General features: G+C 46.5%; 1 protein-coding gene across 2 annotated transcripts in view; it reads left to right on the forward strand.

Moving 5' to 3' along the window:
- Positions 1 to 13,197, forward strand: part of DENND5A (DENN domain containing 5A) — a 46,391-nt gene extending 33,194 nt beyond the window's left edge. For both annotated transcript variants that reach the window (XM_073545177.1, XM_073545179.1), the window contains 3 exons: positions 38 to 161; positions 250 to 418; positions 12,172 to 13,197. In XM_073545177.1, the coding sequence (XP_073401278.1) occupies positions 38 to 161; positions 250 to 418; positions 12,172 to 12,355 (477 nt within the window). In that variant the 3' untranslated portion in view covers positions 12,356 to 13,197. The remainder of the gene's footprint in view (positions 1 to 37; positions 162 to 249; positions 419 to 12,171) is intronic.
- The last annotated feature ends 10,452 nt before the right edge of the window (positions 13,198 to 23,649 follow it).

Consider the following 23,649-nt stretch of genomic DNA (forward strand, 5'->3'; position numbering starts at 1 on the left):
TGACAAGCGCCGGTATTGCTCTGCTTCTGTCTTGTAGAGGGGCAGCCTGACGCTGTTGCTGTGCGGGGAGTGTGGTTTGGTCGCAGCGTTGGAGCAAGTTTTCCAGCACGGATTCAAGTCCCCTCGACTCTTCAAGAGCATCTTCATCTGGGACTTCTTAGGTAGGGACAAGGCGGCGGTGGCGGCCTGGGCTCCAGCACATTAGCATTTTTCTCGGTGACTGTTGGCATCTAATCGTGTAATCCGTAGAAAAAGCACAAGCACATTACGGTGCGCTGGAAGCGAGTGACACGGCGGCGGGGGAGGACTGGCAGAAACGAGTCCGCAACTTCAGCCGCTTCATCACCGCCATAAACGGCACGCCCAGGAACATCGGCAAAGACGGAAAGTTCCAGATGTTTGTGTGTCTGGGGGCCCGGTGAGTGCACGCTGCCGTCAATTACTGCCATAGGGGAAGGCGGGCTGGTGACGTTCTTTGGTTCTGTCCGTTTTTGGACAAATGGAGTGCAGAGCAGGAGGAATACTGTATGAGGCATCCTATTAAGGTACTAGTCCTGTATTTGTAGAGCAGACACACGTAGGTGGCCATCGCGCTGACCGCTGCCCTTACCGAGGCACAGTGATTGCAGCAGCTATGCAATTAATGCCGTACCCCACCTCATTACTTATTGGGGGCTACTGGGGCCAAAACCTGCTATTATCCGGCTCATGAATAGCTTTCAATAACCCCTGTGATTGCTTAATGTCATTACTTTCTGACTTTCCGCGGACTGAGCCCCTTATACCCTGCCATGTGCATGATGCTCTGCAACGTTCTGAAGGAGGAACCAGATAAGTTTGTAAAAAAAAATATGAATTGCTGCTTTTTCTGTTTGTTCCACCTCCCTAAAATAAACTAAGTAATAAGAGCTCATGAAAATAATTTGCATCCTAAAAATAAAGCTACGATCCATCCCTCTTCTAACGAGCGAGGCAGCGGCTCTGCCCATAGGTAAGTAATGATTAAAAGGCGCCAAGACTGCAGCAATATAAAGGCCCCGACGCATCAAGGGTGTGTAAGAGTCTGCCGCTCCTGATTTGTGGCGCTCACCTCTTAGTGAATCAGGAGCGCTGCCGAGCTTTGTGCATCTCTGTGCCCCACGGTAGAAATATCACTCCAGTCGCTGACTGGGGGAAAGATCTCTGTCCTAAGGAACAACACAGCTCGTCTAAGTCATGACGAGAGATCTGTGGAAAGCAGAGGCACAAAACACTCACTGGACGTCTTACCCCCCATCTCGCCAACTGTGCCCTTTTCGGCAGGGGTAAGCTAAACTGGAGTGCGACTTAGGATGTCCTATAGTCTGATGGATGGTGAATAATGTGAGGATGTCCTATAGTCTGATGGATGGTGAATAATGTGAGGATGTCCTATAGTCTGATGGATGGTGAATAATGTGGGGATGTCCTATAGTCTGATGGATGGTGAATAATGTGGGGATGCCCTATAGTCTGATGGATGGTGAATAATGTGAGGATGTCCTATAGTCTGATGGATGGTGAATAATGTGAGGATGTCCTATAGTCTGATGGATGGTGAATAATGTGAGGATGTCCTATAGTCTGATGGATGGTGAATAATGTGAGGATGTCCTATAGTCTGATGGATGGTGAATAATGTGGGGATGTCCTATAGTCTGATGGATGGTGAATAATGTGAGGATGTCCTATAGTCTGATGGATGGTGAATAATGTGAGGATGTCCTATAGTCTGATGGATGGTGAATAATGTGAGGATGTCCTATAGTCTGATGGATGGTGAATAATGTGGGGATGTCCTATAGTCTGATGGATGGTGAATAATGTGAGGATGTCCTATAGTCTGATGGATGGTGAATAATGTGAGGATGTCCTATAGTCTGATGGATGGTGAATAATGTGGGGATGTCCTATAGTCTGATGGATGGTGAATAATGTGAGGATGTCCTATAGTCTGATGGATGGTGAATAATGTGAGGATGTCCTATAGTCTGATGGATGGTGAATAATGTGAGGATGTCCTATAGTCTGATGGATGGTGAATAATGTGAGGATGCCCTATAGTCTGATGGATGGTGAATAATGTGAGGATGTCCTATAGTCTGATGGATGGTGAATAATGTGAGGATGTCCTATAGTCTGATGGATGGAGAATAATGTGAGGATGTCCTATAGTCTGATGGATGGTGAATAATGTGAGGATGTCCTATAGTCTGATGGATGGTGAATAATGTGAGGATGTCCTATAGTCTGATGGATGGTGAATAATGTGAGGATGTCCTATAGTCTGATGGATGGTGAATAATGTGGGGATGCCCTATAGTCTGATGGATGGTGAATAATGTGAGGATGTCCTATAGTCTGATGGATGGTGAATAATGTGAGGATGTCCTATAGTCTGATGGATGGTGAATAATGTGAGGATGTCCTATAGTCTGATGGATGGTGAATAATGTGAGGATGTCCTATAGTCTGATGGATGGTGAATAATGTGGGGATGTCCTATAGTCTGATGGATGGTGAATAATGTGAGGATGTCCTATAGTCTGATGGATGGTGAATAATGTGAGGATGTCCTATAGTCTGATGGATGGTGAATAATGTGAGGATGTCCTATAGTCTGATGGATGGTGAATAATGTGGGGATGTCCTATAGTCTGATGGATGGTGAATAATGTGAGGATGTCCTATAGTCTGATGGATGGTGAATAATGTGAGGATGTCCTATAGTCTGATGGATGGTGAATAATGTGGGGATGTCCTATAGTCTGATGGATGGTGAATAATGTGAGGATGTCCTATAGTCTGATGGATGGTGAATAATGTGAGGATGTCCTATAGTCTGATGGGTGGTGAATAATGTGAGGATGTCCTATAGTCTGATGGATGGTGAATAATGTGAGGATGCCCTATAGTCTGATGGATGGTGAATAATGTGAGGATGTCCTATAGTCTGATGGATGGTGAATAATGTGAGGATGCCCTATAGTCTGATGGATGGTGAATAATGTGAGGATGTCCTATAGTCTGATGGATGGTGAATAATGTGAGGATGTCCTATAGTCTGATGGATGGTGAATAATGTGGGGATGTCCTATAGTCTGATGGATGGTGAATAATGTGAGGATGTCCTATAGTCTGATGGATGGTGAATAATGTGAGGATGTCCTATAGTCTGATGGATGGTGAATAATGTGAGGATGTCCTATAGTCTGATGGATGGTGAATAATGTGAGGATGTCCTATAGTCTGATGGATGGTGAATAATGTGGGGATGTCCTATAGTCTGATGGATGGTGAATAATGTGGGGATGTCCTATAGTCTGATGGATGGTGAATAATGTGAGGATGTCCTATAGTCTGATGGATGGTGAATAATGTGAGGATGTCCTATAGTCTGATGGATGGTGAATAATGTGAGGATGCCCTATAGTCTGATGGATGGTGAATAATGTGAGGATGTCCTATAGTCTGATGGATGGTGAATAATGTGAGGATGTCCTATAGTCTGATGGATGGAGAATAATGTGAGGATGTCCTATAGTCTGATGGATGGTGAATAATGTGAGGATGTCCTATAGTCTGATGGATGGTGAATAATGTGAGGATGTCCTATAGTCTGATGGATGGTGAATAATGTGGGGATGTCCTATAGTCTGATGGATGGTGAATAATGTGGGGATGTCCTATAGTCTGATGGATGGTGAATAATGTGAGGATGCCCTATAGTCTGATGGATGGTGAATAATGTGAGGATGCCCTATAGTCTGATGGATGGTGAATAATGTGAGGATGTCCTATAGTCTGATGGATGGTGAATAATGTGGGGATGTCCTATAGTCTGATGGATGGTGAATAATGTGGGGATGTCCTATAGTCTGATGGATGGTGAATAATGTGAGGATGTCCTATAGTCTGATGGATGGTGAATAATGTGAGGATGTCCTATAGTCTGATGGATGGTGAATAATGTGAGGATGTCCTATAGTCTGATGGATGGTGAATAATGTGAGGATGTCCTATAGTCTGATGGATGGTGAATAATGTGAGGATGTCCTATAGTCTGATGGATGGTGAATAATGTGGGGATGTCCTATAGTCTGATGGATGGTGAATAATGTGGGGATGTCCTATAGTCTGATGGATGGTGAATAATGTGAGGATGCCCTATAGTCTGATGGATGGTGAATAATGTGAGGATGCCCTATAGTCTGATGGATGGTGAATAATGTGAGGATGTCCTATAGTCTGATGGATGGTGAATAATGTGAGGATGTCCTATAGTCTGATGGATGGTGAATAATGTGAGGATGCCCTATAGTCTGATGGATGGTGAATAATGTGAGGATGTCCTATAGTCTGATGGATGGTGAATAATGTGAGGATGCCCTATAGTCTGATGGAGGGTGAATAATGTGGGGATGTCCTATAGTCTGATGGATGGTGAATAATGTGAGGATGCCCTATAGTCTGATGGATGGTGAATAATGTGAGGATGTCCTATAGTCTGATGGATGGTGAATAATGTGAGGATGCCCTATAGTCTGATGGATGGTGAATAATGTGAGGATGTCCTATAGTCTGATGGATGGTGAATAATGTGAGGATGCCCTATAGTCTGATGGATGGTGAATAATGTGAGGATGTCCTATAGTCTGATGGATGGAGAATAATGTGGGGATGTCCTATAGTCTGATGGATGGAGAATAATGTGAGGATGTCCTATAGTCTGATGGAGGGTGAATAATGTGAGGATGTCCTATAGTCTGATGGATGGTGAATAATGTGGGGATGTCCTATAGTCTGATGGATGGTGAATAATGGGAGGATGTCCTATAGTCTGATGGGTGGTGAATAATGTGAGGATGCCCTATAGTCTGATGGATGGTGAATAATGTGGGGATGCCCTATAGTCTGATGGATGGTGAATAATGTGAGGATGCCCTATAGTCTGATGGATGGTGAATAATGGGAGGATGTCCTATAGTCTGATGGATGGTGAATAATGTGAGAATGTCCTATAGTCTGATGGATGGTGAATAATGTGAGGATGTCCTATAGTCTGATGGGTGGTGAATAATGTGAGGATGCCCTATAGTCTGATGGAGGGTGAATAATGTGAGGATGCCCTATAGTCTGATGGATGGAGAATAATGTGGGGATGTCCTATAGTCTGATGGATGGAGAATAATGTGAGGATGTCCTATAGTCTGATGGATGGTGAATAATGTGAGGATGTCCTATAGTCTGATGGATGGAGAATAATGTGAGGATGCCCTATAGTCTGATGGATGGTGAATAATGGGAGGATGTCCTATAGTCTGATGGGTGGTGAATAATGGGAGGATGTCCTATAGTCTGATGGATGGTGAATAATGTGGGGATGTCCTATAGTCTGATGGATGGTGAATAATGTGGGGATGTCCTATAGTCTGATGGATGGTGAATAATGGGAGGATGTCCTATAGTCTGATGGGTGGTGAATAATGTGAGGATGTCCTATAGTCTGATGGGTGGAGAATAATGTGGGGATGCCCTATAGTCTGATGGATGGTGAATAATGTGGGGATGTCCTATAGTCTGATGGATGGAGAATAATGTGGGGATGCCCTATAGTCTGATGGATGGAGAATAATGTGGGGATGCCCTATAGTCTGATGGATGGTGAATAATGTGGGGATGTCCTATAGTCTGATGGATGGTGAATAATGTGGGGATGTCCTATAGTCTGATGGGTGGAGAATAATGTGAGGATGCCCTATAGTCTGATGGATGGTGAATAATGTGGGGATGCCCTATAGTCTGATGGATGGTGAATAATGTGGGGATGCCCTATAGTCTGATGGATGGTGAATAATGTGGGGATGTCCTATAGTCTGATGGATGGTGAATAATGTGGGGATGTCCTATAGTCTGATGGATGGTGAATAATGTGGGGATGTCCTATAGTCTGATGGATGGAGAATAATGTGAGGATGTCCTATAGTCTGATGGATGGTGAATAATGTGAGGATGTCCTATAGTCTGATGGATGGAGAATAATGTGGGGATGTCCTATAGTCTGATGGGTGGTGAATAATGTGGGGATGCCCTATAGTCTGATGGATGGAGAATAATGTGGGGATGTCCTATAGTCTGATGGATGGTGAATAATGTGGGGATGTCCTATAGTCTGATGGATGGAGAATAATGTGAGGATGTCCTATAGTCTGATGGATGGAGAATAATGTGGGGATGCCCTATAGTCTGATGGATGGTGAATAATGTGGGGATGTCCTATAGTCTGATGGATGGAGAATAATGTGAGGATGTCCTATAGTCTGATGGATGGTGAATAATGTGAGGATGTCCTATAGTCTGATGGATGGAGAATAATGTGGGGATGTCCTATAGTCTGATGGATGGTGAATAATGTGAGGATGTCCTATAGTCTGATGGGTGGTGAATAATGTGGGGATGCCCTATAGTCTGATGGATGGAGAATAATGTGGGGATGTCCTATAGTCTGATGGGTGGAGAATAATGTGAGGATGTCCTATAGTCTGATGGGTGGAGAATGTGAGGATGTCCTATAGTCTGCAACAAGCTTTCCTACATCCATGATCTTTTTGTTACTACCAAACTCTCCTTCCTCGCCATCACCGAAACCTGGCTCACCCCTTCTGACACAGCCTCTCCTGCTGCACTTTCGTATGGCGGCTTCCACCTTTCTCACACCCCCCGCCCCAGCAGCAAACATGGTGGAGGAGTTGGTTTTCTCCTGTCAGATACCTGCTCCTTCACCCCAATCCCACTGCCACCCTCTGTTACCCTCCCTTCCTTTGAGGTGCACTCTGTGCGCATCTACTCCCCCTCCAACCTCCAACTGGCTGTCATCTACCGCCCCCCAGGGCCAGCCACCACCTTCTTTGACCACTTCACCACCTGGTTACTTCATTTCCTTTCCGCGGACATCCCTACTATCATCATGGGCGACTTCAACATCCCCATTGACACTTCCCTCTCAGCTGCCACTAAACTTCTATCTCTCACTTCCTCCTTCGGCCTCACTCAATGGTCTTCTACAGCCACCCACAAAGATGGCCACACACTGGACCTCATCTTCACCCACCTCTGCTCCCTATCTAACCTCTCTAACTCACCTCTTCCTCTCTCTGACCACAACCTGCTCACATTCTCTTCCCTCTTCACTCCATGTCTACAATCCCCACCCCACAAACTTTCACACCCTCGCAGGAATCTTAAACACCTTGACCTACACTCATTCTCCGAATCCCTCCTCCCTCTTACAGATATAAGTTCCTTACACAATGCGGATGACGCTGCCGCTCTATATAACACCACAATAGCTGTAGCTTTGGAATCCGCTGCCCCACTTACACATACCAAAACTCGCAAAATCAACAGACAGCCCTGGCACACCAGCCTGACCAAAGAGCTGAGGCGAGCTTCCAGGGCTGCTGAGCGCAGATGGAAAAGATCCCACTCCAACGAGCATTTCATCGCATTCAAACAGTCCCTCACTACTTTCAAGACCACACTCGCCACAGCTAAACAAACCTACTTCTCATCTCTCATATCCTCCCTGTCTCACAACCCTAAACAGTTATTCAACACCTTCAATTCTCTCCTCCGCCCCCCAGCACCTCCTCCCTCCCCACTCATCTCAGCTGAAGACTTTGCCTCATTTTTCAAGCAGAAAATTGATAACATCAGGGACAGTTTTGGTCAACAACCCCCAGAGCCCTTCCTCCCGACTTCCCAGCCCTCCACCTTCAAAACCAACTTCTCCACCATTACAGAAGATCGACTCTCCACTCTACTCTCAAGATCACATCTCACCACCTGTGCACTCGACCCGATCCCATCCCACTTCATCCCAAACCTCACCACAGTCTTCATCCCAACCCTAACCCATCTCTTCAACCTATCACTAACAACTGGTGTTTTCCCCTCAAGCTTTAAACATGCCTCCATCACACCTATCCTCAAAAAGCCCTCTCTTGACCCATCCTCTGTATCTAGCTATCGCCCTATATCACTTCTCCCATACGCCTCCAAGCTACTGGAACAACACGTCTACCTTGAACTGTCCTCCCATCTCTCTTCTTGCTCCCTCTTCGACCGCTTACAATCTGGCTTCCGGTCACACCACTCCACTGAAACTGCCCTTACTAAGGTCACCAATGACCTCTTAACTGCCAAGAGCAAGCGACACTACTCTGTCCTCCTCCTCCTAGACCTGTCGGCTGCCTTTGACACAGTGGACCATTCCCTATTATTACAGACCCTCTCATCCCTCGGCATCACAGACTTGACCCTCTCCTGGATCTCATCATACCTAACAGACCGGACATTCAGCGTCTCCCATTCGCACACCACCTCCTCACCTCGCTCCCTATCTGTCGGAGTCCCACAAGGTTCAGTCCTAGGGCCCCTGCTGTTCTCTATTTACACCTTTGGCCTGGGACAGCTCATAGAATCTCATGGCTTTCAGTATCATCTTTATGCTGATGACACACAGATCTACATCTCTGGACCAGATATCACCTCCCTACTAACCAGAATCCCTCAATGTCTGTCCACTATTTCATCCTTCTTCTCCACTAGATATCTGAAACTCAACATGGACAAAACAGAATTCATCATCTTTCCCCCATCTCACGTGACCCCCCCTACGAACCTATCAATTACAGTAAATGACTGCCCACTCTCCCCAGTCCCACAAGCTCGCTGCCTCGGAGTAATCCTTGACGCTGATCTCTCCTTCAAACCACATATCCAAACCCTTTCCACTTCCTGCCGACTTCAACTCAAAAATATTTCACGCATCCGTTCATTCCTCACCCAAGAATCTGCAAAAACCCTAGTCCATGCCCTCATCATCTCTCGCCTTGACTACTGCAACCTCATGCTCTGCGGCCTCCCCTCAAACACTCTCGCACCCCTCCAATCTATTCTAAACTCTGCTGCCCGACTAATCCACCTGTCCCCCCGCTATTCCCCAGCTTCTCCCCTCTGTCAATCCCTTCACTGGCTCCCAATTGCCCAGAGACTCCATTACAAAACCCTAACCATGACATACAAAGCCATCCACAACTTGTCTCCTCCATACATCTGTGACCTCGTCTCCCGGTACTTTCCTGCACGCAACCTCCGATCCTCACAAGATCTCCTTCTCTACTCCCCTCTTATCTCCTCTTCCCACAATCGCATACAAGATTTCTCTCGCGCATCACCCCTACTCTGGAACTCTCTACCACAACATATCAGACTCTCACCTACCATCGAAACCTTCAAAAAGAGCCTGAAGACCCACCTCTTCCGACAAGCCTATAACCTGCAGTAACCACCGATCGACCAAACCGCTGCACGACCAGCTCTACCCTCGCCTACTGTATTATCACCCATCCCTTGAAGATTGTGAGCCCTCGCGGGCAGGGTCCTCTCTCCTCCTGTACCAGTTATGACTTGTATTGTTTAAGATTATTGTACTTGTTTTTATGTATACCCCTCCTCACATGTAAAGCGCCATGGAATAAATGGCGCTATAACAATAAATAATAATAATAATAATAATAATAATAATAGTCTGATGGATGGAGAATAATGTGGGGATGCCCTATAGTCTGATGAATGGAGAATAATGTGGGGATGTCCTATAGTCTGATGGATGGTGAATAATGTGAGGATGTCCTATAGTCTGATGGGTGGAGAATAATGTGGGGATGTCCTATAGTCTGATGGGTGGAGAATGTGAGGATGCCCTATAGTCTGATGGATGGTGAATAATGTGAGGATGTCCTATAGTCTGATGGATGGAGAATAATGTGGGGATGCCCTATAGTCTGATGGATGGTGAATAATGTGAGGATGTCCTATAGTCTGATGGATGGAGAATAATGTGGGGATGCCCTATAGTCTGATGGATGGTGAATAATGTGAGGATGTCCTATAGTCTGATGGATGGAGAATAATGTGAGGATGTCCTATAGTCTGATGGATGGAGAATAATGTGAGGATGTCCTATAGTCTGATGGATGGTGAATAATGTGGGGATGTCCTATAGTCTGATGGAGGGTGAATAATGTGAGGATGTCCTATAGTCTGATGGATGGAGAATAATGTGAGGATGTCCTATAGTCTGATGGATGGTGAATAATGTGAGGATGTCCTATAGTCTGATGGATGGAGAATAATGTGGGGATGCCCTATAGTCTGATGGGTGGTGAATAATGTGAGGATGTCCTATAGTCTGATGGATGGAGAATAATGTGGGGATGTCCTATAGTCTGATGGGTGGTGAATAATGTGAGGATGTCCTATAGTCTGATGGATGGAGAATAATGTGGGGATGTCCTATAGTCTGATGGAGGGTGAATAATGTGAGGATGTCCTATAGTCTGATGGATGGTGAATAATGTGAGGATGTCCTATAGTCTGATGGGTGGTGAATAATGTGGGGATGTCCTATAGTCTGATGGAGGGTGAATAATGTGAGGATGTCCTATAGTCTGATGGATGGAGAATAATGTGAGGATGTCCTATAGTCTGATGGATGGTGAATAATGTGAGGATGTCCTATAGTCTGATGGATGGAGAATAATGTGGGGATGCCCTATAGTCTGATGGATGGTGAATAATGTGAGGATGTCCTATAGTCTGATGGATGGAGAATAATGTGAGGATGTCCTATAGTCTGATGGATGGTGAATAATGTGAGGATGTCCTATAGTCTGATGGGTGGTGAATAATGTGGGGATGTCCTATAGTCTGATGGATGGAGAATAATGTGAGGATGTCCTATAGTCTGATGGATGGAGAATAATGTGGGGATGTCCTATAGTCTGATGGATGGTGAATAATGTGGGGATGCCCTATAGTCTGATGGATGGTGTCTGTTCTGAATATCTACATATTCTGGGCGTTCTTAACTCTTATGTTTAGTGCCACGCTTTGCTGCCTGCTTGGAGAATAGTTAAGATATCTTTATATCATTGCAGAAAGTTCCAATTCAGTGTCTGTAGTATCGTCGGGGCTCGGTCAGTGGGATGTAGATGGCATAGTGTGGTAGCTGGTAATCTGTGACTGAGATGCAAGACCTCTGCTTGCTGTAAGTGAAAGGGAATCTGTTTTGCTTATATGCTGCTGGCAGAGCTGAATGCCTGGGTACAGAATTGCTGGGTGATATCTGCGGACTGTGAAGGAAACTTCTGAAAATGTTGATGAGATGACAAAGTCTTGGAGACCTTTCCATTATACAAATTAAACCGCTTTCATCGTTTATTTCGGCCGGTCGTGTGATGAACTTGTGTTTGAAGTTGGTTATGTATGTAGACACTACACCATTTTTCAGTTGTAAAAAAAAACGGAAACACACATATGAACCCAATAATTTTGCTTTCAAAAATACAATAATCTTTATTTAGTAAAAAATACATCACATAAACATTAAAAAGGTTGCGACACCCAAAGGAAGATAACACCACCCACATTCCCTCTATTAGGAAGTAAGCAAAAAATTCGAGGCATGCGGCTGCCATAAGTCTAACCACAAGACATTGCGCTGAATAGGGAGGCACAGAAATCACGAGATTAAGGTGACCACTAAACAACAATAAAATTAAATACAGTGTCAGAGTGCAACAAAGAGCGTACCTCCAGCGGGTGGTGACATCAGCCCCTACGTACGTTTCGGCGTTCAGCAGATAAAGAATTTTTAGTGTTGTTTAGTGGTCACCGTAATCTCGTGATTTCTGTGCCTCCCTATTCAGCGCAATGTCTTGTGGTTAGACATATGGCAGCGGCATGCCTTGAATTTTTTGCTTACTTCCTAATAGAGGGTATGTGGGTGGTGTTATCTTCCTTTGGGTTTCCCACCTTTTTACTGTTTGTGATGTATGTATTTTTTAATAAATAAAGATTATTGTATTTTTGAAAAAAAAAATGTTGGGTTCATATGTGTTTTTGGTTTTTCTGTATGTTTGTGAACTCAAAGATGGGTCCAATATTTAGTGAGGGGCTAAATAGTAATATTTAACTCAAGATGGGTTTGTATATGCTCTGCTTTGTGACTTCAACACTTTTCTTAAACCTTTTTCAGTTGTGTATAGTGATCTGTTTTCTTCTCATTTCTCCTGCCACTTTCTGCAGGGATCATCACTTGCACCACTGGATCGCCCTCCTGGCCGACTGCCCCATCATAGCACAGATGTATGAGGACACGGCGTTAATAAAGGACCACACCCTCGTCAACTCGCTAATCCGCGTCCTGCAGACGCTGCAAGAGTTCAATATAACCCTGGAGAGCTCCCTCATCAAAGGGATCAACATCTGACCCCCAATCCCCAGCCACGTAGCCCAACCCCAGAGATCTGCCACAACTGTGCACGGAGCGGCGCGCCCTGATCTCCACCACCGCCCGGAGCGTCGGGTCATATATTAGAGTATCTCTATTTATGTAAATGCTATAAGACTCGTTACAGCCTTTCATAGGAGAGAGGTGACGGTGAATACCGCACGGCTTATTGTCAAGCTGTCCTATTTACTTGCCATGGAGCCGCTTCCCGAGCCGTTCAGAGGTCGCAGGATCCTGGGGAGAGTCGTTGCCATTTCTCCGTCTGTTACATTTTCTGGGCATTTGCTTTCTCGCTGCCTCGTCCTTTATTTGCTGTTACAGGAAAGATAAAAGCAGATTCTATATTTTTAATTCTTCTTGTGCTCGGCCGCAGTGTTATGGAGTTGTGTGGGGTTTTCCTCATCAGTATTACCTTGTGACATTCAGAGAGTGTTTATATATGGCGACATAAATGCACAGATTGTGTGGGTTTGTTTTTTTACTGATATGCATTATTTTATTTATTTATCTCTTCATCTTCTCCTAACCGTGTCACTTACCCCTCCCCGGCATAGAGGGCACATGAAGACGGGGAGGGCATTCTCTTTTGGATCGCCCTCTTGCCGCCGGTGATTTGCTCCCGGATCACTGCTGACATTTCCTATATATTCTGTCTGAGATGAGTTATTTATGCTGCTTCATGTTGCCCTGACATGCAATAAACAGGCGGCCGCCCGCCAGCCGCACATCGTCTCTTGCCCTCGCCTCCGGCTGTCCAGTTCTGGTGCAGGAGGCATTTTGCACAGATCAGTTTAGCAAATACAATAAATACATTTACACAATTGTCGCTTTCTGCATTCTTTAATTTTTGTGACTGAGGATGGGTAAGGTGAGCAGACCAAGCTTCAGGATTCCCCTCCTGCTCCCTCTACAGACCCCCACTCATTGGTATAATGAAGTCTTAGTTTGTGTCACAGTCTTAAAATTCTCGGCACAGATTTCCTTTTTCTCCTTTGTAAAAAAAAATGCAGATTGTGGATTACCTGACAGAGATGGAAGAAATATTTCTCCATATTGGCCTTATATCATACTTCTACAGTGGGGGCAGGAATTAGGATTTGGTGTGTGGTAAAACATGGCCTTGTACTATAAGTGTCCACAAGAGGGCGCCGTGCACCAAGTTCTCCACTTTTCCCACTGTGTGGCAGAGTGATGGGAGCAGCGACCTTCTCTAAGGGGAAATACTGGGGGAGATTTACTAATCTGTTCCTGTCCTATATGAAGACTGGCAAGTTTTGAGGATATATAATAAATTTGTCGCACATTTACTCACTTCTGGTTGATTTTACCCTGCCCATTTTTGCACCTAAGTTTTTGAGTAATGTCATTCTGTAATCCATGCCCCCTTGTCAACTGAAGTGTGGAAAGTGTGACAAGATTTCCAATTCCATTGTGTACTTAGTATTGTGGCCACTCCTCTAGGAACCCAGTGTTCAATTACATTTTCGGGGGATCGCCGAGTCTTATCAGTCCCCTCCACCTAATGACTCAAGTGCTGGCAGACACATGTCCGGTCACCTCCATCTAATGAGCCAAGCGCTGGAGGACACACACACTCAGTCACCTCCATCTAATGAGCCGAGTGCTGGAGGACACACACGCTCAGTCACCTCCATCTAATGAGCCGAGTGCTGGAGGACACACGCTCAGTCACCTCCATCTAATGAGCCGAGTGCTGAACGACACACACGCTCAGTCACCTCCACCTATTGAGCCGAGTGCTGGAGGACACACGTCCAGTCACCTCCACCTAATGAGCCGAGTGCAGGAGGACACACACGCTCAGTCACCTCCATCTAACGAGCCGAGTGCTGGAGGACACACGCTCAGTCACCTCCATCTAACGAGCCAAGCGCTGGAGGACACACGCTCAGTCACCTCCATCTAATGAGCCAAGCGCTGGAGGACACACGCTCAGTCACCTCCATCTAATGAGCCGAGTGCAGGAGGACACACACGCTCAGTCACCTCCATCTAATGAGCCGAGTGCTGGAGGACACGCTCAGTCACCTCCATCTAACGAGCCGAGTGCTGGAAGACACACACGCTCCGTCACCTCCATCTAATGAGCCGAGTGCTGGAGAACACACACGCTCCGTCACCTCCATCTAATGAGCCGAGTGCTGCAGAACACACACGCTCCGTCACCTCCATCTAATGAGCCAAGTGCTGGAGAACACATGCTCAGTCACCTCCATCTAATGAGCTGAGTGCTGGAGAACACACCCTCAGTCACCTCCATCAAATGAGCCGAGTGCTGGACGACACACACGCTCAGTCACCTCCATCTAATGAGCCGAGTGCTGGAGAACACATGCTCAGTCACCTCCATCTAATGAGCTGAGTGCTGGAGAACACACCCTCAGTCACCTCCATCAAATGAGCCGAGTGCTGGACGACACACACGCTCAGTCACCTCCATCTAATGAGCCGAGTGCTGGAGAACACACATGCTCAGTCACGTCCATCTAATGAGCCAAGCGCTGGAGAACACACACGCTCCATCACCTCCATCTAATGAGCCAAGCGCTGGAGGACACACACTCAGTCACCTCCATCTAATGAGCCAAGTGCTGGAGGACACACACTCAGTCACCTCCACCTAATGAGCCGAGTGCTGGAGAACACACGCTAAGTCACCAACATCTAATGAGCCGAGTGCTGGAGAACACATGCTCCGTCACCTCCATCTAATGAGCTGAGTGCTGGAGAACACACCCTCAGTCACCTCCATCAAATGAGCCGAGTGCTGGACGACACACACGCTCAGTCACCTCCATCTGAGCCAAGTGCTGGAGAACACACACGCTCAGTCACCTCCATCTAATGAGCCAAGCGCTGGAGAACACACACGCTCCGTCACCTCCATCTAATGAGCCAAGCGCTGGAGGACACACACGCTCAGTCACCTCTGTTGTGAACTCATCTTCTGCTCCACCAGTTGAGAGTTCTCCTTCCGTTCTCCCTCTGGTGGTGACAGGAGATAGTGAGGTTGGTTTAATTGGTAGTGATCTGCTACCTGATGAGGAGGATAACGATTGGATCTCTGGAGTATCAGACTGGATATAAGACAGCCGACGCCCTATCCTGGTGCTGGTGATTCAGTCTGCTTCTCAGGTCTTGGACTTCAGCTCTGTTCCAGTCTTCTCAAGCTAAGTTTGTTTTTGCTATTGTTCACACTTGCTCTTGTTGGGCAATTCAGTTTTTTGTGGTCAGCCTGCCCCCCTGCTGGGGTTTTGCTGAATTTCCACTCCTATTTACCTGAATTTGCCTTTTGGTCCCTTATTAGATTGACCTCTCTTTGCTCTGTCTCTGAATATTTCAGAGTGCTGATATAGTGGGAGAATTCTAGTCACTTCAGGGTTAATTTTGCTATCAGAAGTGTTGGACATTATTTTGGTAGGGTTTTTGGCAGATTGCAGACAGTCTTTCCTTTCCTGTCTTTTCTAGTTAGTCGGGCCCCATCGTTTGCTCAGCCTATTTTTGTGCCTTTGTTTGTGTTTTCATCTTGTTTCACCGTCAATACATGTGGGGGGCTGTCTTTCATTTGGGGTCTGCTCAGGGGCAGTTAGCTTTCCGCTTTTCCTGCTTTAGGCTTATGTAGCTCTCCGGTTTTAACGAGGCGTCTAGGATCATCGTAGGAACACTCCACGACTGCTGTTAGTTGTGTGGTAAGATCAAGGATCTGCAGTCTGCATAGTTAACAACCTCTCTGGTTTTCTGAGACTTGGCTTGTTGTGTTTTTTCCTCCTCAGTGACCCATTCATAACAGAATCACCAGCCATACCGCAGATTCTACGGTACTCAAAAGCAGGAGAAAATTGTTTTAAAAAGGAAAGAAAAAAAGTGTCAGAATTTTTTTTTTGTTATGTTTTTTCCTCTTTTTCTCTGGGGCCGTAGGAGGATTTTTTTTTTTTCCTCTCCTAATGGAGATTAAGCAACTGTCTGATCGTGTGGATCAACTTGCTGCTTAAGTGCAGGGAATTTCCACCTACCTCATTCAGTCACATACTGCTGAACCTAAGATCCCCACTCCTGATGTGTTTTCTGGGGATCGGTCTAAATTTCTGAATTTTAAGAATAATTGTAAATTATTTCTTGCCTTGAAGCCTAACTCATTGGGGAGCTCTGTGCAGCAAGTTAAAATTGTCATCTCCTTGCTGCGTGGCGATCCCCAGGATTGGGCTTTTTCTCTGACACCTGAAAATCCTATTCTGACTAATGTGGATGCATTTTTTCAGGCCTTGGGGTTGTTGTATGATGAACCTAATTCCGTTGATCAAGCTGAGAGAACTCTGTTGGCATTAGACCAGGGTCAGGATCCTGCAGAGCTGTACTGTCAAAAATTCCGAAAGTGGGCAGTCCTTACTACATGGAATGATAGTGCATTGGCAGCTCTCTTTCGGAAAGGTTTATCAGAGACCGTAAAAGATGTTATGGTGGGATTTCCTGTTCCCTCTGGACTGGTTGGCTCTATGTCATTAGCCATTCAAGTTGATCGGCGTTTACGTGAACGTAAAACTACACGGGAGGCGCCGCCACCTTTTGAACAAATGTCTGAACCTATGCAATGTGATGGGGTTTTTTCTAGTGCTCAACGTCAGGAGTTTAGAAGGCGTAATAAGCTGTGTTTTTTCTGTGGAGATGTCTCTCATACTATTTCTGTCTGCCCTAAACGAGAAACGTTTTGCACACACATTTGCTGTGGGCAGTATACAACTTAAGTTTCTTTTGGCAATTACTCTGATCTGCTCCTTGTCCACGTTTACCACGAAGGCTTTTGTGGATTCTGGAGCAGCGTTGAATCTGATGGATTTGGACTTTGCTATACGTTGTGGTTTGTCCATGACGCCTCTGCAGATGCCTATTCCTTTGAGGGGTATTGATGCTAATCCTTTGGCGGAGAATAAACCTCAGTATTGGAAACAGGTGATAATGCGAGTTGCCCCAGACCACCAAGAAAATTGTAAATTTTTGGTGCTGCATAATTTGCATGATACTATTTTTCTGGGTTTCCCCTGGTTGCAAACTCATAACCCAGTTTTGGATTGGAAATCTGTGTCTGTGGTGAGTTGGGGTTGTCAGTGTGTTCTTAGGGAAACTTCTGTTTTCTCCACCTCTCCTCAGCCTCATGATATTCCTGATTATCTGGCTGAATTCTCTGATGTATTTAGTGAGAGTAAGTCTGCGTCTTTGCCCCCTCATAGGAGATATGACTGTGCAATTGAGTTGATGCCTGGGTGTAAATTTCCCAAGGGTCGGCTTTTCAACTTATCAGTACCCGAACATGATGCTATGCGATCCTATATTAAGGAATCGTTGGAGAAGGGTCATATTAGACCATCCTCGTCACCTTTAGGCGCTGTTTTTTTTTTTGTGGCCAAGAAAGACGGTTCATTAAGACACTGTATTGATTATCATTCCCTTAACAAGATGACGGTTAAATATCAGTACCCGTTACCTCTGATGTCTCATTTATTCTCCAGAGTTAAGAGTGCCTGCTGGTTTACTAAGCTTGACCTCAGGGGGGCGTATAATCTTATTCGCATCAAGCACGGGGATGAATGGAAGACGGTGTTTAATACTCCGGAGGGACATTTTGAGTACCTGGTGATGCCTTTTGGGCTCACTAATGCCCCTTCTGTCTTCCAGTCCTTTATGAATGATATTTTCCGTGACTTTGTGGATAAGTTTTTGATCATCTATCTGGATGATATTTTGATCTTTTCTAGTGATTGGGACTCTCATGTGGAACATGTCCGGACTGTGTTCCGGATTTTGAGGGAGAATTCCCTGTATGTTAAGGGATCGAAATGCCTCTTTGGTGTACAGAGGATTTCATTTTTGGGATTTATCTTACCTCCATTGACTATTGAAATGGACCCGGCCAAGGTACAGGCCATTTATGATTGGGTTCAGCCTACTTCTTTGAAGGCTCTCCAGATGTTTTTGGGTTTTGCTAATTTCTGTCGTAAATTTATAGGTAATTTTTCTGGTATTGTCAAACCACTGACTGATCTGACCAAGAAGGGAGCTGATGTGCTGAATTGGTCTCCTGAGGCTATCTCAGCATTTCAGGAGCTTAAGTGGAGATTTACTTCAGCTCCAGTTTTACGGCAACCTGATGTCTCACTTACATTTCAGGTGGAGGTAGACGCTTCTGAGATTGGTGCAGGAGCTGTTTTGTCCCAAAAAGACCCTGTGACTTCTAAGATGAATCCCTGTGCCTTCATTTCTCGAAAGCTTTCCCCATCTGAATGCAACTATAACGTGGGGAATCGGGTATTGCTGGCCATGAAATGGGCATTTGAGGAGTGGAGACATTGGTTGGAGGGAGCTAGACATCAATTTGTGGTCCTCACCGATCACAAGAATCTGATTTATCTGGAGTCGGCCAAACGCTTGAATCCTAGACAGGCTAGATGGGCCTTGTTTTTCACGCGTTTTTATTTTGTAGTCTCTTTTCTTCCGGGCACTAAGAATGTTAAGGCAGACGCCCTTTCTAGGAGTTTCTTTGCCGATTCCCTTAGTGTGACCGAGCCTACTACCATCCTAGGTGAGGGGGCAGTTCTTTCTGCCATTTCGCCCGATTTGAGATGTGCCCTGGAGGAATTTCAGGAGGATAGGCCTGAGCGTTGCCCTATGGGAAGATTGTATGTTCCTGACCAATGGAGAAAGAGAGTGATGTCTGAAGTCCATTGCTCCGCATTGGCTGGTCATCCAGGTATTTTTGGTACCAGAGATTTGGTGAGTCGGTCGTTTTGGTGGCCTGCCTTGTCTCGTGATGTCAGGATTTTTGTGCAGTCCTGTGGAACTTGTTCTCGGTCTAAACCCTGTTCTCATTCTAGTAGGTTGCTGATGCCCCTGCCGGTGCCCAAGAGGCCATGGACCCATATCTCAATGGATTTTATTTCTGATCTTCCTGTCTATCAGAGAATGACTGTTATCTGGGTGATTTGTGATAGATTTTCGAAGATGGTCCATCTTGTACCACTCCCAAAGTTGCCATCTCCTGCTGAGTTGGTACCCTTGTTTTTACAACAGGTGGTTCGGTTACACGGGATTCCTGAGAACATTGTGTCCGATAGAGGGGTCCAGTTTGTCTCCAGATTCTGGAAAGCCTCTTGTTCCAATCTGGGAATTCAGTTATCCTTCTCCTCCGCGTTTCATCCCTAGACCAATGGGCAGACTGAGAGAACAAACCAGACCCTGGAATCTTATTTAAGATGTTTTATATCTGCTGATCAAGATGATTGGGTCTCATTTTTGCCCTTGGCCGAATTTGCACTGAACAATAGAGCTAGTTCTGCCACTTTGATGTCACCCTTTTTCTGTAATTTTGGGTTTCATCCTCGATTCTCTTCAGGGCAAGTGGAATCTTCGTCCTGCCCAAGTGTGGACACTGTGGTTGTGAGAATGCAGCAGATATGGGACCAAGTGGTGGATAAGTTGTCACTCTCTCAGGAAAAGGCCCAGCGTTTTTCCAACCGGCATAGGACCATTGGTCCCCGGTTTAAAGTGGGTGATATGGTTTGGTTGTCGTCTAAGAATATTCCTATGAAGGTTGCATCTCCAAAATTTAAGCCAAGATTTATTGGACCTTATAAGATTTTGGAGATTCTTAATCCTGTTTCTTTTCGATTGACTCTTCCAGTTACGTTAAAAATCCATAACGTATTTCACAAGCCACTGTTGAAGAGGTTTGTTGAGCCAGTGGTTCCTGTGGCAGCACCTCCTGACCCTGTATTGGTTAAAGGCAATGTGGAATATGAGGTAGAGAAAATATTGGATTCTCGTTTGGTTAGACGGACTCCAGTATTTGGTCAAATGGAAGGGTTATGGCCAGGAGGATAATTCTTGGGTCTCTGCCTCTGATATTCATGCCAATAAATTGGTTTGTGCTTTTCACCGGGCCCATCCTGATCAGCCTTGTGGCATGGATGAGGGTTCGGTGACCCCTCCTCAAGGGGGGGGGTACTGTGGGGAACTCATTTTCTGCTCCACCAGTTGAGAGTTCTCCTTCCGTTCTCCCTCTGGTAGTGACAGGAGATAGTGAGGTTGGTTTAATTGGTAGTGATCTGCCACCTGATGAGGAGGATAACGATTGGATCTCTGGAGTATCAGACTGGATATAAGACAGCCGACGCCCTAGCCTGGTGCTGGTGATTCAGTCTGCTTCTCAGGTCTTGGACTTCAGCTCTGTTCCAGTCTTCTCAAGTTAAGTGTGTTTTTGCTATTGTTCACACTTGCTCTTGTTGGTCAATTCAGTTTTTTGTGCTCAGCCAGCCCCTGCTGGGGTTGTGCTGAATCTCCACTTCTATTTATCTGTATTTGCCTTTTGGTCCCTTATTAGATTGGCCTCTTTTTGCTCTGTCTCAGAATATTTCAGAGTGCTGATATAGTGGGAGAAGTCTAGTGACTACAGGGTTAATTTTGCTATCAGAAATGTTGGACATTATTTTGGTAGGGTTTTTGGCAGATTGCAGACAGTGTCTTTCCTTTCCTGTCTTTTCTAGTTAGTCGGGCCCCATCGTTTGCTCAGCCTATTTTTGTGCCTTTGTTTGTATTTTCTTCTTGTTTCACCGTCAATACATGTGGGGGGCTGTCTTTCATTTGGGGTCTGCTCTGGGGCAGTTAGTTTTCCTCTTTTCCTGCTTTAGGCTTATGTAGTTGTACGGTTGTGATGAGGCGTCTAGGACCAACGTAGGAACGCTCCACGACTGCTGCTAGTTGTGCCGGTAAGATCAGGGATCTGCAATCTGCATAGTTACCGACTTCTCTGGTTTTCTGAGACTTGGCTTGTGTTGTTTTTTCCTCCTTGGTGACCCATTCATAACACACCTCCATCTAATGAGCCGAGTGCTGGAGGACACACACGCTCAGTCACCTCCACCTAATGAGCCGAGTGCTGGACAACACACGCTCAATCCCCACCACCTAATGAGCCGAGTGCTGGAGGGGACACATGCTCAGTCTGCTCCACCTAAGGAGCTGAGTGCTTGAGGACACACACATTGTCACATTCACTTAATGAGCTCAGTGCTGGAGAACACACAAGCTCAGTCACCTCCACCTAATGAGCTAAGTGTCAGAGGACACACATGTTCAGTCACCTCCATCTAATGAGCTGAGGGCTGGACGACACACACACTCAGTCACCTCCATCTAATGAGCCGAGTGCTGGAGGACACACACTCAGTCACCTCCACCTAATGAGCCGAGCGCTGGATGACACACACGCTCAGTCACCTCCACCTAATGAGCCGAGTGCTGGACAACACACGCTCAATCCCCTCCACCTAATGAGCTGAGTGCTGGAGGGGACAAAGGATCAGTCTGCTCCACCTAATGAGCCGAGTGCTGGAGGACACACATGCTCAATCACCTCCACCTAACGAGCTGAGTGCTTGAGGACACACACATTGTCACATTCACCTAATGAGCTCAGTGCTGGAGAACACACAAGCTCAGTCACCTCCACCTAATGCGTTAAGTGTCGGAGGACACACACGCTCAGTCACCTCCATGTAATGAGCCAAGCGCTGGAGAACACACACGCTCAGTCACCTCCATCTAATGAGCCGAGTGCTGGAGGACACACACGCTCAGTCACCTCCATCTAATGAGCTAAGCAAAGGAGGACACACACACTCAGTCACCTCCACCTAATGAGCCGAGTGCTGGACAACACACACGCTCAGTCACCTCCACCTAATGAGCCGAGTGCTGGACAACACACACGCTCAGTCACCTCCATCTAATGAGCCAAGCGCTGGAGGCCACACGCTCAGTCACCTCCATCTAATGAGCCGAGTGCTGGAGGACTCACACTCAGTCACCTCCACCTAATGAGCCGAGTGCTGGAGGACACACACGCTCAGTCACCTCCATCTAATGAGCCGAGTGCTGGAGAACACACACTCAGTCACCTCCATCTAATGAGCCAAGTGCTGGACGACACACACGCTCAGTCACCTCCATCTAATGAGCCGAGTGCTGGAGGACACACAATCAGTCACCTTCATCTAATGAGCCGAGTGCTGGAGGACACACACTCAGTCACCTCCATCTAATGAGCCAAGTGCTGGACGACACACACGCTCAGTCACCTCCATCTAATGAGCCAAGTGCTGGACGACACACACGCTCAGTCACCTCCATCTAAGGAGCCGAGTGCTGGAGGACACACGCTCAGTCACCTCCATCTAATGAGCCGAGTGCTGGAGGACACACACTCAGTCACCTCCATCTAATGAGCCAAGCGCTGGAGGCCACACGCTCAGTCACCTCCATCTAATGAGCCGAGTGCTGGAGGACTCACACTCAGTCACCTCCACCTAATGAGCCGAGTGCTGGAGGACACACACGCTCAGTCACCTCCATCTAATGAGCCGAGTGCTGGAGAACACACACTCAGTCACCTCCATCTAATGAGCCAAGTGCTGGACGACACACACGCTCAGTCACCTCCATCTAATGAGCCGAGTGCTGGAGGACACACAATCAGTCACCTTCATCTAATGAGCCGAGTGCTGGAGGACACACACTCAGTCACCTCCATCTAATGAGCCAAGTGCTGGACGACACACACGCTCAGTCACCTCCATCTAATGAGCCAAGTGCTGGACGACACACACGCTCAGTCACCTCCATCTAATGAGCCGAGTGCTGGAGGACACACGCTCAGTCACCTCCATCTAATGAGCCGAGTGCTGGAGGACACACGCTCAGTCACCTCCATCTAATGAGCCGAGTGCTGGAGGACACACGCTCAGTCACCTCCATCTAGCGAGCCAAGCGCTGGAGGACACACACGCTCAGTCACCTCCATCTAATGAGCCGAGTGCTGGAGGACACACTCTCAGTCACCTCCACCTAATGAGCCGAGTGCTGGACGACACACACGCTCAGTCACCTCCATCTAATGAGCCGAGTGCTGGACAACACACGATCAATCCCCTCCACCTAATGAGCCGAGTGCTGGAGGGGACACAGGCTCAGTCTGCTCCACCTAATGAGCCGAGTGCTGGAGGACACACATGCTCAGTCACTTCCACCTAAGGAGCTGATTGATTGAGGACACACACATTGTCACATTCACCTAATGAGCTCAGTGCTGGAGAACACACAAGCTCAGTCACCTCCACCTAATGAGTTAAGTGTCGGAGGACACACACGCTCAGTTACCTCCAACTAATGAGCCGAGTGCTGGACGACAAACACGCTCAGTCAGC

Source organism: Dendrobates tinctorius, unplaced genomic scaffold, assembly GCF_039654945.1.
Source record: "Dendrobates tinctorius isolate UK_male_01 unplaced genomic scaffold, ASM3965494v1 ptg000142l, whole genome shotgun sequence".
Classification (NCBI taxonomy): Eukaryota; Metazoa; Chordata; class Amphibia; order Anura; family Dendrobatidae; genus Dendrobates; species Dendrobates tinctorius.